Genomic DNA, 14,318 nt, shown 5'->3' with positions numbered 1-14,318 from the left:
TCCCTGCACACCCCCAGACACACACAGTGCAGAGGGAAGTGCCTCCTCCTCCTCCAGCCTTCCTCCCTGGCTTTATTTTTCCTATTTGAGGATGGAACAAACTCCAGCCTGTGCAAATCTGAATCCGCAAGTCCCAGGTACCAAACCACAACCACCCCAAGCAAAACTTCCCTTCAGTGCCCACCCCTCAGCCCCCAGTGTGCTGCTGTGCCTTCCTCCCCATCACCTGCTCCAGGCTGTTCCTGCTCCTTTGGGACACAGGAAATTCTTCCCTCTGGCACCATTCCTGCCCTCTCATCCCCTGGCAGTGCCACAGCTCCTCTCCCACCAGGGCAGCCTCCCCTGCCCATCCCATCACTGTGCTCTTACCTCAAAGTCAAAGCTGCCTGCCAGGGCTTCAACATCCAGGTACACATTTTTTAACAGTCTTGAGGACCCATGGAAACTCTGAAGGATATAAAAAAATAAGTAAATAAACGGCCAAGATTGAGTTCTGACCTCTGCAATGCCACAGGAGGGGTTTCTCAGCAGTGAAATTGGGCAGCAGAGCCATGGCCATGCACCCACAGCCAATTCATCTTGGAATGACACCGTGGCAGACATTGATTTATAGGGGTTACCCTGTGAAAATAGGATCAGATGCTTTTTGGGGACCAAACAGCACAAAGAAAAGAGAGCACAAATGAAAGCCCAGGGACAAATGGAACAGCCATTACCAGGGGAGCATCAGGAGGCTTCAGCACTCTGCTTGTAACAACAGAAACTGTGCCAGGGCACACAAATACCTCATTCTCACTTTCTTCCTCTTCGTTTTTCCATTTCTCTGGCACTGCCACGTTCAAGGAACTTTTCTCTTCACAGATCAAACCCAGCAGGTTCCTGGTGCAGCTGAGGGGCCTCGAGATCTCTGCAGGCTGTGAAGGCCACAGAAAAGGGAAGTGAGAGATCAGACAACAGGAAAGGGGAGATAGAGACCCACTGAGACATGGGGTAGCTGCTGGGTTATGGGAGGGAGGTCACTTTCCACCACTTAACATGTTTGTTTATTTTTCAAGGTGCTTATGTGTATTTTTTGCACATATTTTGCTTTTCTTCCCCTTTAAGGATCAATTTCTTGTCATTTAACAAGTCTTGTTGATACCCAGGTCACTTTCTAGTAATAAATAAAGCATTCAACATGGTTGTAAACCTTACATTCATCAGGACAATAGCTCTTTAAATTTTATTCTCAAATAGAAAATAGTTGATTAAGTTGTATAATCTGTATTGTTTGTCATGCTTCATTTGCACACCAAATTCCACTAAAACTTAACACACTTTTATTAACTCTGCAACAGTTATTGAAACAATTCTTTCAATCTGCTATAATGAGCAGAAGAAATCTCACTGCTAATTTAGCACTGGGCTCCCTAGAAATTGAAGGAGAAAAGAAATACAGTATTTTAATGTACAACAGTGTTTCAAAACTGACAGAAGATCACAAAATCATTGTCAGTGAAGTGTCCCCCACACCTTTGCAGTGCACTTCCCAAGGAAGAGGGAGCCTCACCAGAGTTCCTTCCTTGGGGATGAGGCTGGACTCCACCACAGTGCCCAGGTCCAGGTTCAGGGAGCCACGAAGGGCCAGGGATGAAGATGGGGGGAGGCCACGGAGAGGAGAGAGGGTGCCCAGGGGAGGCTGGATGGGGGCCAGCTGGGAGCCTGGGGGCTGGAGAAGCACAGGGAAGTCACTGGCAGGACAGCACAGCTCACACTCCTGACATGCAATGGGACAAGGAGCTCCCCTGGGCAAGCAGGGGCTGTGGGACCAACCCTGCTCAGAGCCCCACACCAGCACACAGCACAGGGAAGGAAACAGGGCTGGATTTACTCACACATTTTGACTCCCAAATGCCATCTGAATGGGTCCTGAACACTCCCAGACACACCAAGAGTGTGTGTTTACTACAGAGTGTCCTACAGCCAAAATTGGAGGTGATTCTGTACCCAGCTGATTCACTGCCCAGCACCCAGTTGGGGACACAAGGCACTTTGTCCATCCCCTGCCCAGCCCTCCCCAGCAGCACTGCAGCAGAGCCTACTCACAGGGAGCTGCTTCAGGAACTGCTTCTCCTTCTTGTCCTTCTTCTTCTCTTTCTTCTCCTTCTTTTCCTTCTTCTCCTTCTTCTCCTTTTTCTCCTTCTTTTCCTTCTTCATGCTGCCCCGTGCCAGCAGCTTCTCCCTCTCCCGGATGACCAGCTGCTTGTAGTGCTCATCACAGGGGTGCTCCCACGTGGAGAGGCCATTTTCAAAGTTGAAGAAATAGATGTCACCACCAGCAATATCTTGGCTGCACGGCAAAAACAGCAGGAAAAGGTGAAACAGTTAAAAACACAGCTGCACAGGCCACAGCATCTTTGCTGAGCACCTGAAGCTCAGGGAAAAGGAATGTGATGTCTCCATGAGGCCAAAATTGTGTCAGTGTGGGGAAGCAGCTCTCCCAGGATGCTCATATCAGCTTCCCAAACAGTTCTTCCCCTTCTTCTGCCACCCCAAAAAGCCCTGAGCTGTTGATACCCCATCTAACCCAATTCTCTGCCAGCTGCAAGCCCCTGCCCTTGTCCTGTCACTGGGAACGCCCAGCTGTTGCCAGACTCTCACCAGGCCTTCCACTGGGGGGGCAGGGGGGTCACCAGGCACTCTCTGGCCAGCCACAGCAGCTCCGGCTCCTTGTCGGGGTCAATCCCGATCGTTGGTGCAAAATCCCGGATTTCTGGGGAAACAGGAAAGGAACCTGTGAAGTTGGAATACCCTGTCCCTGCTCACCCAGGGACGTCAAATGTCACTGCCCACCCAGGGACGCCAAATGTCCCAGTCTGAGGTTTCTCCTTTGCCCCAAGATCACCCCAGAGGGACATGAGGTGGTTCAAACCCTGGTTCTCCCTGAAGCAGCCAATGAGAGATTGCAGGAGATGGTTTTCAGAGGCTTCCAGGATTGTTTATTGTTTCTTATCTCAGGGACTTTTTGCTTGGCCAGCAGGGTCTGCTCAGCCTGGCATCCATGGTGGAATCTGCCTGCTGAAGGCAGGGCTTATCTTATATAGTTTGTACTACCTATTACATGCTTACAAAATTTTCCCAATACAGCACAATTTTATTAAATGGTCCAGCCCTGACCCCATCCAATCTAAAATGCCAGTGTGTCACCTAACATGGATGACAGGGAGAAGAAGGAGGAAAAGGTGTCCACTCCCCAAATTCTCCATCTTGGCCATGTGTCCCTTATTATAAACATTCCCAAAAGTCTATTTATCTACATTCTAACAATCTAATTTACACTTTACTAATTTTGGTGGCTTGTTTCTTTTCCCTCTGTGTTGGTAATTTCCCCCAGGGGTTAGAATTCAATGCCTGAGACACCAGGGTCTCAGGAGTCTTTGAGACCCTCGCCAGGGGGTTTTGAGACTCCCAAGGAGGCCAGGGGTACGCCCTGGGCTCCCACAATACCCAACAGAGCCACCCTCCTCAGCTAAAGCTGTGGGCACACTGGGAAATCCCAAGCCATAAACAAAGCTGCCCAAAGCCTCCAGCAAAGTCCTGTGTGCCAGCAGAGCCCATCCTGCAGGCTGAGGACAGGGGAGTGACACTGCAAAGTGACATTCACTCTGCCTCTGCCAAAATCTGTGCATTCTCCCCTCTCTGGCCACTTCAGAAAACAATTCCTGCTTTCTGAATACACCTAGAAGAGACCTGCATGCCTGAATCCCTTCTTCCAGCTCCTGGGAAGATGGGCCATGCTCACCTTGCTCCTTAGGAACGTAGGATTCATTGTACTCCTCTTCCAAAATGAGCTGGTCCCCGATGCGCAGGGGTCCTGCCATGGATCCCACACCTGGCACTGGGGGGAACCAGCACAGTCACAACTACCCTCAGAAAAGAAAATTCCTCCTCCCCAGCACATGGCAGAGCCCTTCTATTGCAGCACACACAGCAAAAATGAACCAAAATGCTTCCACACACACCTCCAAGGGCTGGGGAAACAGGGAGCAGAGCTGAAGTGACACAAAGTTATAAACAGACCCCCCAGGCCTTCCAGTTTCTACAGGAAAGATGGTTCGGGCACATTTTAAACAGATAAAAAATAAGCTGAAATGAGAAAATGAAGAAAGGAAAGCAACTTTCCCAAAGCATTGCTTGGTGATTTAACTCATAGATCACACCAGTGATCTATGGCCTTTCCAACCCATCCAGCACCAGTCCATGCAGTTGGGATTCACCCACCTCACCCCAAACATCCCCAGCTGCAGCTCTGTGTAGCCACATTTAGCCAGCACAAGCACTGGGGGACCACGACTGCTGCTCAAACACACAATTCAATGCCAAGGTCAAACATTTCAGCCTAAACTTCCTAAATTCTCCATGCAAAAAGCATTCCTCTGCTTTCCTGGTGAGACCCAGGGGGCTGTGGTACCCAGTGATAACCAGCCAGGGCAGGATCACCACCTGTGACACGGCCACCACTGCCCTCCTCACCTCCCTGTGTCCTCAGCCCACCCTGTTTTATAACTCTTATGTAAAGTAAGTCTCAGAAGCAGCAACTAATCCTGGCAGCTTCCAGGAGAAGATATTCTCAGGACAGCCAAAGCAAACCAGCACCACAGAACTCACACCACTCCCCCTCCCAAATTTCCCCAGTTAGAGCATTTGGATGTGGGCAACTTGCTTGGGGCCTTCTGTTCCTATTTTCCTCTCCCAAAACTATCTCAGCCCCTTCTCCCATCCCTCGTGTTGGTACTGGGGGGTGAATTATGGGCTCACTCCTACCTTGGAGATTCTGCCTCACCACATATGCGGAGACAATGCAACCCTTCAGTGCTTGAGGGCAGCTATAACAGATGGGGGCAAGGGGGAACGGCTTTAAACTAAAAGAGGAGAATTTAGGTGAGATCTGTGGAGGGAATTCGTCCCTGTGAGGGTGGTGAGACCCTGGCACAGGGTGCCCAGAGAAGCGGTAGCTGCTCCATCCCTATAACAGTTCAAGGCCGGGTTGGATGGGGCTTGGAGCAAGCTGGGATAGTGGAAGGCGTCCGTGCCCATGGCATGGAGGAGGAACTGGATGATTTTCGGGTCCCTTCCAACCCCAAAACACGTCCTATAGCTCTGTGCAAAGAGAACAGAAGCCTCAGCGCAGCCGCGGCCGCGCCAGCCTGTATCCACGGAAAAAGCGCGGCTGGCAAGGAGGACAAACAGCTTTGTCAATAGGGTATTTTAAAAAACAGTAAAAAAAACCCTTTTCACCCTTACCACGACAGCACCCACGCAACCCACGCACAGCCAGGACCCGGCGGACCCCGCGTGGGGCGGGAGGCCGGAACCGCGCGGTGCGTGGCCGCTCCCCGCAGCCTCCGCTCAGCGAGAGGAGCCTCCCCGGGCCGGGCCCGGCTCGGTGCCGCCGTGGGGCCCGTCCCGCCGCCGCCGCCGTCCCGCGAGTGCCGCCGGTTGCGCGGAGCGCGGGAGCGGCCGAGCCAGGCCCCGCCCCCGCCCGCCATTGGCCGGAGGAGGGATGCGCGACATCCGATTGGCCGCCGGGGAGGAGGGATGCATGACGTCACCGCGGCGGGGCCGCCCGGGGGCTGTGGTTGCCATGACGACGCGTGGGTACCGCCCGCGGAGCATCCCGGTGCATCCCGGCGCGTCCCGGCGGGGCGGGCGGGGCAGCGGGACGGGGACGGGGCCTGGGGACCGGGGAAGGGCCGGGGGCAGCGGGCAGGGCCGGGGCGGGTCTCTCGGGAGCGCTTCCGCCGGCGGGCGGGCTTTCCGGGGCGGGTCCGTGCGCGCCGCCATGCCCGCCGCCGCCGCGCCGCCCGCCCGCCCCGGCGCGGCCGCCCCGCCGAGGCGCGGGGCGCTGCGGGCCCGCTGACCGCGTCCCCCGAGGGCTTCCCCGCGGCCATGGCGCCCGCCTGGCCCTGGCTGCTGCTGCTGTGGCTGGGGGCTCTGCGCGCCCTCCCGGCCCCGCCGCGCATCCGGCTGCCGCTGCGGGGCGGCGCGGCCCCGCCGTCGGGACTCCGGCAGCGCCGGGCGCCGCTGGACACCGAGCCCGACAGCACCGGCAGCTTCGTGGAGATGATCGACAACCTGCGGGGCAAGTCCGGGCAGGGGTACTACGTGGAGATGACGGTGGGCAGCCCCCCGCAGAAGGTGAGGTGGGAGGGGATCCGCGCATCTCTCGCATCCCCCGCATCTCCCTCATCCCTTGCATTCCCGGGGGCTGCGGGTGCTCCTCTGGCCCGCTGCGGGTGCCACCATGGCTTCCGCACGGCCCGGGCGGCATTCTTGCTTCTCATCGCTCCGGTGATGCTTTTCCTGCTGGATTTGGGCTAAAACTGGCCGCGGGCACCCGCCGAAGGTGACCGCAGCTGTCCCGGGGCTGCCCGGGCGCTCCGGGCGGTGCTGCGTGTGCGGGCGAGCCAGGCTGCATCCCTCCATCCCTCCCTTCCCTCTCCATCCCTCCCTCCCTCCCTCCCGCCTTCCCTCCCTCCCTGCCTCCATCCCCGCTCCGGGATGCGCGGGCTGTGGGCGGCAGGCGGGTGGGATGTGGCCGCGCAGCCCCGTGCCCGCCTGGAGCGGCACATGAGGCGCGGAGGAGCCCAGGCCGAGCCGTGCTCGGCTGTTCCTGCCAGCACAGCCCCGGGCGCAGCTGCTGCCGGGCTCCTCGTGCTGCTCCCGGCCCGGGGAAATTCTCCACAAATCCTGCGGAGCTCCGTTTTCCCCGGGACCTCGTGATGTTTGTGGCTGCGCAGGAGTTGGGGCAGCGTGGGGAGGCAAAATGCAGGAAAACGGGATGGCCTGGATGGAAAAGGAGCTCAGAGGGCAGGCACAGCAGGCGTTGGTGCGTCACCAGGCTCTGATCCTGCTCCATCTTTTTGTCAGCATCCCTCACACGCTGCCCAGCTCGTGTGGCACCGTGTGCCTGCTGAGGGCCAGGTGTCAGTCACACAGCTCAGGGTGACCAGCTCCTCCCCTCTTTTACTGATGAGATCAGGGAGGTTCCCGCTGCTAAATCCTTTTGTGCCCATCCCGATCCCCGCTGTCACCAGCAACAAGTCTGGGGATCCAGCTCTGTGATGGAGGCTCCAGGTTCCTCCCAGCACAGGGCCACATTCCCTCGTGCCTGCCATCACCACTTTTTGGGTGCTGCCAGCACAGCCAGCACCCACACAGGCTGTGAGATAAAGGCTGGCTTTTCCCCACCAGCTGGCTGTGCTCTGTGTGAAGGTGGGAGAGAGCAATGGGAGCAAGGTGTGGACAGAGCACTGATACCACTGCCATGGAAATTGGATCTCTGGGAGCACTGCTGTGTTATCCCTTTGTGCCTGGGACTTATTGCCTGCTCTGGCAGGGTGTGTTTAGAGGAATAAAAAAAAGGGAGGAGATTATTTCTAAAATCCAGTTTTAAATGTGATTTCATCATCTCCTGCCTGCCACGTGTCACAGCTGCCAGATAATTTCCGTGAGAACCACCTGTTCCCAGGCACTCGTGCATTCTCGAGCCAGCCACCCTTTTGGGCAGCATCTTCCAGCCTTGGATTGCTTCCAGTGCAAACGTGGTGCCTCTGTGTGTGTGTGTGTGTGTGTGTGTGTGTGTGTGCTGGAGCAAAATCCCTCCAGGCACTGCAGTGGAATGAGAGGATTCATTTGGAAGAGCTTGCAGGAAATTGGGAGCGTGTTTGCCCCGGGCAGGTGCGTGCATCCTTCCCAAAGGCTCTCACGCAGCAGGGGGATGGTGATCCATCTCCTCACCTTTCCTTTCACCTTCCCAATGCTGACAAGGAAGTTTCTGTATCCCCTTGTGCTTTAATTTTGGTTCTGAGCCGCGCTGGGCTGCCAAGTCACCGTCAGCAGCTGATTGCTCACACATTCCATGTGTCCAAGCATGTTGGTTTCCCTGGCTCCCCAGAACGGGCTGATTCATAAACACACAGGGGAGAGGGGTGAGCACAGCAGCAGGAACCAGTGTTTTGGGACAGATGGCACAGGCTTGGTGCCCCAGGAGCAGCACACAGCTCTAGGGACACGTGGCACAGAGCCAGAGCTGCTGCTGAGGTGCCTGGAGGGGCTGTCACTTCCAGGGACAGGTTTCAGGCAGTGTCCCTGCCACACATGTCTTGGCCTCACCAGTTCACGTGCCATGTCCTGGCCTGAATGGATGGCTGGGCTGAGTCTGAAGGATCTGGGTCCTCTCCACGTGGGTCCTGTGTGTGACCCCTGCAGCAGGATGGAGCCTGAGAGTAAAAGCCCTCCCTGCCTCCTCTCGCTGCAGCGTCAGCTCAGCAGGCCCTTCTCCAGGGAAACCAGGCTGCTCTGGATGCTCTGGGGATTGGAGATGAGCTGTGTGGAGCAGGTGGCCCCTAATGACCCACCCACAGAGCCAGGAACAGCTCTGCCCATGGTGCAGGTTGCCAGGAGAAGGTCAGGCTGTGTGGTGGGTGCTGAGCTGGCACCTGCCCAGGGTGGGTACTAGGGGGTGAACGTGCTGCTCTGATCTTTACCCAGGCCTGAAACGTTCCCCTTGGCAGGGAGATGGAGCTGGGGCACTCAGGACATGCCAGCCCCTGTCAGGGACAGCACTCTGCAGCTGCAGCCAGTGCTCCTGCGATTAACACAAGCGCATTAACCTCCTTCCTCTCCCTCTCACTGCGCAGATTAAGGGCTGAAGCCCCAGAGCTGCTGCCCAGGGTGATGCTGTGAAGCAGCTCCTGGCTCTGGGGTGAGGGCTCATCTCGAGCTCTGCTGCCCAGCACAGCCAAGAGGGTTAGACAGCCCCAATCCCACCCTGACAATCCCACCTGGGCACTCCCACCCCAGTAATCCCACCCTGGCACTCCCACCCCATCCATCCCATCCCATTCCCCGCCGGTGCTGCAGGCATGGTTCAGCTGAGGGCAGGATCTGGCTGGCCCACTCCTGGCCAGTGGGATGTTTGCCAGACCTGGTAATCCTGCCCAGGCAGGAATGAATCAGGAGCAGGGCTCAGCATATGGGTGGTGATTAGCGGGCGCAGGGATCCGTGGGGGCTGCCCGATCCTTCCCACCAGCTGTGCCAGCAAATCTGCTCTCCTGGCAAGGAGAACCTGCACCCTGTGCTGCTGCTGCTCTCCAGCCTCATGACACCTGCCTGTGGCTTTGGGGGCTGAGGCTGGGCCGTGCTGGGCGAGGAGCTCGTGCTCTGTTTGCACAGTGCTGGATGGTGTTTGCTTTTTATGCAACTCCCTGGTGTCACTGCCTCCTGCTCCACCACCTCCTTCTCTCCTCTCTGGGCATAACAAAAGAGGATCCCACTGTGCTCATGAGCCTTCCTGTGCTTTCTTCCTTCCCCAGCTGAATATCCTGGTGGACACAGGGAGCAGTAACTTTGCTGTGGGAGCTGCACCACACCCCTTCCTCCGGAGATACTACCAGCGGCAGCTGTGAGTGTTCTGGGGGGACACATTGCACAGGCACTCAGGCCCACTGCCTCTCCTTGCTGGAGACCCTGCCAGCTGTGGCCTGGCCTCTGGAGTGGCTGGACCCACACAGACCCTGCTGGTCTGACCCGTCCCTGTGCTGCCGTTGCAGGTCCAGCACCTACCGCGACCTGCGGAAGGGAGTGTACGTGCCCTACACCCAGGGCAAGTGGGAAGGGGAGCTGGGCACTGACCTTGTCACCATCCCCCACGGCCCCAACGTCACTGTCAGAGCCAACATTGCTGCCATCACAGAGTCAGACAAATTCTTCATCAACGGCTCCAACTGGGAAGGGATCCTGGGACTGGCGTATGCTGAGATTGCCCGGGTGAGTCCTGGCTGACAGGCCTGGGTGTGAGCACCAAAACGCTTCAGTTCCCTTTTTCCTTGTCCCTGTTTGTCCCCTGGGACAAGAGAAGCTCCCCTGGGCACAGAGAGCTCCTGGAGAAGGGACAGCACTGACACATCCCTGTCCTGCCTCTGCTTTCTCCCACCACCAGCCCGACGACAGCCTGGAGCCCTTCTTTGACTCGCTGGTGAAGCAGACACGGGTGCCCAACATCTTCTCCCTGCAGCTGTGCGGGACAGGCTTCTCTCCCAACGAGACAGAGGCCGTGGCCTCGGTGGGAGGCAGCATGGTGAGCACTCCAGGGGTGGCCGGGGGGCTCCCTGGTGGCACTGCCAGCGCGGGGTGGCAGCGCCGTGCTGTGTCCTGTGCAGATCATCGGTGGCATCGACCGCTCGCTCTACGTGGGTGACATCTGGTACACGCCCATCCGCAAGGAGTGGTACTACGAGGTCATCATCGTTAAGCTGGAGGTCAACGGGCAGGACCTGAACATGGACTGCAAAGAGGTGAGCTGCCAGTGGTGGAGCTGCCCCACGGGCACTGGAGGCACCACCATGGGTCAGGGGAGGCTGGGAGGGGAGAGGGCTGGGTTCACTCCTCCTTTTCTGCCTCCCAGTACAACTATGACAAGAGCATTGTGGACAGCGGCACCACCAACCTCAGGCTGCCCAAGAAGGTGTTTGAGGCTGCAGTGAAATCCATTAAAACAGCATCTTCGGTCAGTGGAGCCCATCCCTTCCTCACAGGCACAGCCCAGGGCCAGGGCAGGGCTGTGGGCACTGTGGCTGCCCCTCACCAGCCTGGCACTCTGCTGCCTGCCCAGCTTGGCCCCTCTCACCTTCCCTTTCCCTCTGGCAGACGGAGAAGTTCCCAGACGGTTTCTGGCTGGGGGAGCAGCTGGTTTGCTGGCAGGTCGGCACCACCCCCTGGCACATCTTCCCCGTGCTGTCCCTCTACCTGATGGGGGAGGCCACCAACCAATCCTTCCGAATCACCATCCTGCCCCAGGTGAGCCTGGCCCCGGGGAGCGCGGGCTGGGGAGGGCACAGCCTGCCCTGACTCTCCTCTCCTCTCCTCCCGCAGCAATACCTGCGCCCCGTGGAGGACGTGGCCACCTCTCAGGACGACTGCTATAAGTTTGCCATCTCCCAGTCCTCCACGGGCACCGTCATGGGCGCCGTGATCATGGAGGGTTTCTACGTGGTGTTCGACCGCGCCCGCAAGCGCATCGGCTTCGCCGTCAGCGCCTGCCACGGTCAGCTGGGGCACGAGCCTGGGGGATGGGACTCTGGGACGTGATCATGCAGAAGCTGATTTGTTGTTTGTTTTTTAGCTTTAATTATAAATTTTAAGATTGCGCCATTTTCGATCGGTGCTTTTATGTTGTTTACGCGTCTTGTGCGAGTTTTTTAGGTATGATGATTGGTGGTTGTTTAAACCTTTTTTGGTTACTTTTATTTTGGTTTTTATTTCGTGTTTTTGTGGGGGTTTTTTTGGTTTTTTTTTCTTTTTTTTCTTTATTTTGGTTTTTTGCTATTTTTCCTCTTGATTTAGCACGATTTACGTTTCAGTGGCTTTGAAGGGTCTCAAGTTGCGGAAAAACACTTAAAAATGGCTTATTTCGTGCACTTGTTTTAAACATTGGTCTAAACTAAGAAATTTACAGAAAAACAGCTAAAATATAACAGCTGAATGTAGTTTGGGTGGTGTGCACAATGCACACGCCTGGTTTGTTCAGATGCGTTTTTGTGCTCAGACTCGTTGAGTGTGCCAGAGGTGAGGGGTGGGCAGTGACAGAGGCTGCTCCCCTCCCGCAGCGCACGACGAGTTCCGCAGGGCGGCGGTGGACGGGCCCCACGCGCACTCCAACATGGAGGACTGCGGCTACAACATCCCGCAGACGGACGAGTCCACGCTGATGACCATCGCCTACGTCATGGCGGCCATCTGCGCCCTCTTCATGCTGCCCCTCTGCCTCATGGTGTTCCAGTGGCGCTGCTCCCGCTGCCTGCGGCGCCACCACGACGACTTCGCCGACGACATCTCCCTGCTGAAGTGACGGCGCAGGTGGGGCGGCGGGGCAGGGGGCTCGGGGGGCTCGGGCCTGGGGACAAGGTGTCTGTCAGGGGAGCCCCGGGCCCAGCCTCCATTTACCTGGACCTGCAGCTGGGGGAGTGCAGCATCCTCCTCCTGGGAGCTGGGGGAGTGCAGCATCCCCCTCCCAGGAGCTGGGGGAGTGCAGCATCCCCCTCCCGGGAGCTGGGGGAGTGCAGCATCCCCCTCCTGGGAGCTGGGGGAGTGCAGCATCCCCCTCCTGGGAGCTGGGGGAGTGCAGCATCCTCCTCCTGGGAGCTGGGGGAGTGCAGCACCCACCTCCTGGGAGCTGGGGGAGTGCAGCATCCCCCTCCTGGGAGCTGGGGGAGTGCAGCATCCCCATCCTGGGAGCTGGGGGAGTGCAGCATCCCCCTCCCCGGAGCTGGGGGAGTGCAGCATCCCCATCCTGGGAGCTGGGGGAGTGCAGCATCCCCATCCTGGGAGCTGGGGGAGTGCAGCATCCCCCTCCCCGGAGCTGGGGGCGGCTTCTGTGCTCCAGCAGCAGGACAGGACCAAGCTGTCCCAGCCAGCCTTGCCTGGCTTGGTGGAGTGACACTGATGAGCCATCCCCTGCCTGTCCCCTTCCATCCCTGTGTGTCCCTTTGCAGCTCACCCCGCTGGGAAGCTGCCAGCCCAGGCTCTCTGGTAGGGAGCTGTGCTGCAGCTGTGCCTCCCTGTGACTCCCTGCACTGAGCCAGACTCCAGGGTCATCCTGGAGCCATCCAGAGACAGCCCTGCAGGGCCAGCCTGGGCTGCCCGGACAGGGCTTTCCCTCCTGCCCTGCTGCCCATACATCACTCATTCTGACGTTTCCCCTGCATTTTCCTGCCTTCCTGAGCTGTGCTGCAGCTGCTGCCAGCCCCAGGACTCCCTGTGCCTCCTGGGACAGGTAGGAACAGGTACCCATCCTCTTCCAGGACAGGCAGGAGAAGGTACCCATCCTCTCCTGGGACAGGTAGGAACAGGTACCCATCCTCTCCTGGGACAGGCAGGAACAGGTACCCATCCTCTTACAGGACAGGCAGGAGCAGGTACCCATCCTCTCCTGGCACAGGCAGGAGCAGGTACCCATCCTCTTCCAGGACAGGCAGGAACAGGTACCCATCCTCTCCCCACGTTACATGGGAGGGGAAGCTCCCTGCCCTTGCTTCCAGCATCAGCAGTGGCTGCCACGCAGGAGCCAGTGCCAGGAGTGAAGTTCCCAGCCCTGGCCCTGGCTGCTCCCCAGCCCACCCAGCCCTTCAAAAGCCATAGGGGAGCCTGGGCCCCCCCTGCAGCCCCCCCACCTCCCTGCCAGCACATCCCATGGCACAGCAGCTCCTCTCTGCTCACTCCACACGTCCAGGCCCGGCTGTGGGACAGCCTGGCATCCTGGGGACAGGCAGCAGCTGTGGGAACTGCAGCAATTATTGTTTTTTTTAAACATGGTTGTATTTATTTTATTTTTTTTTTTACAAAGCGTGTCACTGGTAGTGCAGCTGCGTGTTGAGAGCGTGTACAGAGCACGGCTGCCTCTCACCTGTACAGTACATCCATATATCTCTATTTTTAATTCTAGCCCTGAAAGCCACTGTTCCAGCATTAGGGGTCCTGTTTTGTTTTGGGGTTTTTTTTAATCTCTTTAGCTTTGTGCTCAGTCCTTGGCCACTGTGGGCACCACGCAGGGCAGGGCTCGTGTGTTTGGTGAGAGCAGGTGATGGTGAGGGGGTCCCAGCTGGCTTGAGGAGGGTGCAGGGCTGGAGCACCCAGAGCAGTGGCTCATGAGCCCAAAGGACCCTGTGCACAGGAGGCACCTCTATCCTTGAGGATTTTCCAGTGTGTGAGGACAACTCCCCTTGCTGCAGGATCACCATCCTTTCCCCTGAGCAGACACCCCTGGCCTTGCAGGCAGTGCTAGTGCTGTATTCCCTTCCTTCTCTGCCTCCAGCCTGGATAGGAAGGAGCTCAGACACGTTGCCACAATTAAAAGGCATCACCCTCCATGAACAGAGGGGGTACCTGCAGTGCCAGGGCTGAGCTGGCAGCTGCCCTGCAGAGCCACAGGGTCAGGCAGGGACAGACTGAGGACCCAGAGCAATCAGAGCATAAATCCTGTTAACTAAACCCTGCAGCCACAGGTTTCTTCAGGAAAGCAAAGCAGCGAGGGAGCCAGGAAAGGCACATAGGAAACCAGCCAGCCCCCACGGGGCACTGCCACAACAGCCCCCACACTGCCCCTGCTGACTCACACCCAGCCCCCGGCCCCAGCCTCGCTCCAAACCCACACCCAGCACCCCCTGCAAGAGGGCACCCTCCTCCCCCACCCTCGTGCCTGCCCAGGACCCCCAGGACCCCCGACTCTGTTGTGCAGCACTGCCTTAATCGCGGAGGAGCCGCCCGGGGCGGGCTGGGC

At 57.9% G+C, this 14,318-nt stretch overlaps 2 protein-coding genes and 1 long non-coding RNA gene across 5 annotated transcripts in view; 1 reads left to right on the top strand and 2 right to left on the bottom strand.

The window, feature by feature from the left end:
• CEP164 (centrosomal protein 164) overlaps positions 1-5,409 on the bottom strand; it is a 30,058-nt gene extending 24,649 nt beyond the window's left edge. For both annotated transcript variants that reach the window (XM_079326719.1, XM_079326720.1), the window contains exons 1-7: positions 5,284-5,409; positions 3,782-3,871; positions 2,641-2,752; positions 2,086-2,329; positions 1,550-1,708; positions 786-914; positions 370-447 (exon numbers count right to left, since the gene is read on the bottom strand). In XM_079326719.1, the coding sequence (XP_079182845.1) occupies positions 370-447; positions 786-914; positions 1,550-1,708; positions 2,086-2,329; positions 2,641-2,752; positions 3,782-3,860 (801 nt within the window). In that variant the 5' untranslated portion in view covers positions 3,861-3,871; positions 5,284-5,409. The remainder of the gene's footprint in view (positions 1-369; positions 448-785; positions 915-1,549; positions 1,709-2,085; positions 2,330-2,640; positions 2,753-3,781; positions 3,872-5,283) is intronic.
• Positions 5,410-5,802: 393 nt separating this feature from the next.
• Positions 5,803-13,166, top strand: BACE1 (beta-secretase 1). Of its 2 annotated transcripts, none has more exons than XM_079326547.1 (11): positions 5,803-6,177; positions 9,358-9,446; positions 9,595-9,811; positions 9,984-10,121; positions 10,204-10,338; positions 10,449-10,550; positions 10,691-10,840; positions 10,916-11,087; positions 11,650-12,006; positions 12,371-12,815; positions 12,958-13,166. In XM_079326547.1, exons 1-9 carry the CDS (start codon positions 5,929-5,931, stop codon positions 11,889-11,891), a joined length of 1,494 nt encoding a protein of 497 aa, XP_079182673.1. In that variant the 5' UTR covers positions 5,803-5,928; the 3' UTR covers positions 11,892-12,006; positions 12,371-12,815; positions 12,958-13,166. The 2 variants fall into 2 exon arrangements, with proteins under 2 accessions (XP_079182673.1, XP_079182672.1); XM_079326546.1 differs by having other exon boundaries at positions 11,650-12,037; positions 12,354-12,815; positions 12,925-13,166.
• LOC306812207 lies at positions 12,650-12,999 on the bottom strand. The gene is made up of 2 exons (XR_013776820.1): positions 12,863-12,999; positions 12,650-12,797 (listed from the first exon to the last, which is right to left on the bottom strand). It is a non-coding gene; the product is annotated as an uncharacterized lncRNA (long non-coding RNA).
• Positions 13,167-14,318: the final 1,152 nt, after the last annotated feature.

The sequence above is a fragment of the Erithacus rubecula genome (genome assembly GCF_903797595.1).
Source record: "Erithacus rubecula genome assembly, chromosome: 25".
NCBI lineage: Eukaryota > Metazoa > Chordata > Aves > Passeriformes > Muscicapidae > Erithacus > Erithacus rubecula.
This window is presented reverse-complemented; position numbering and strand designations above follow the sequence as displayed.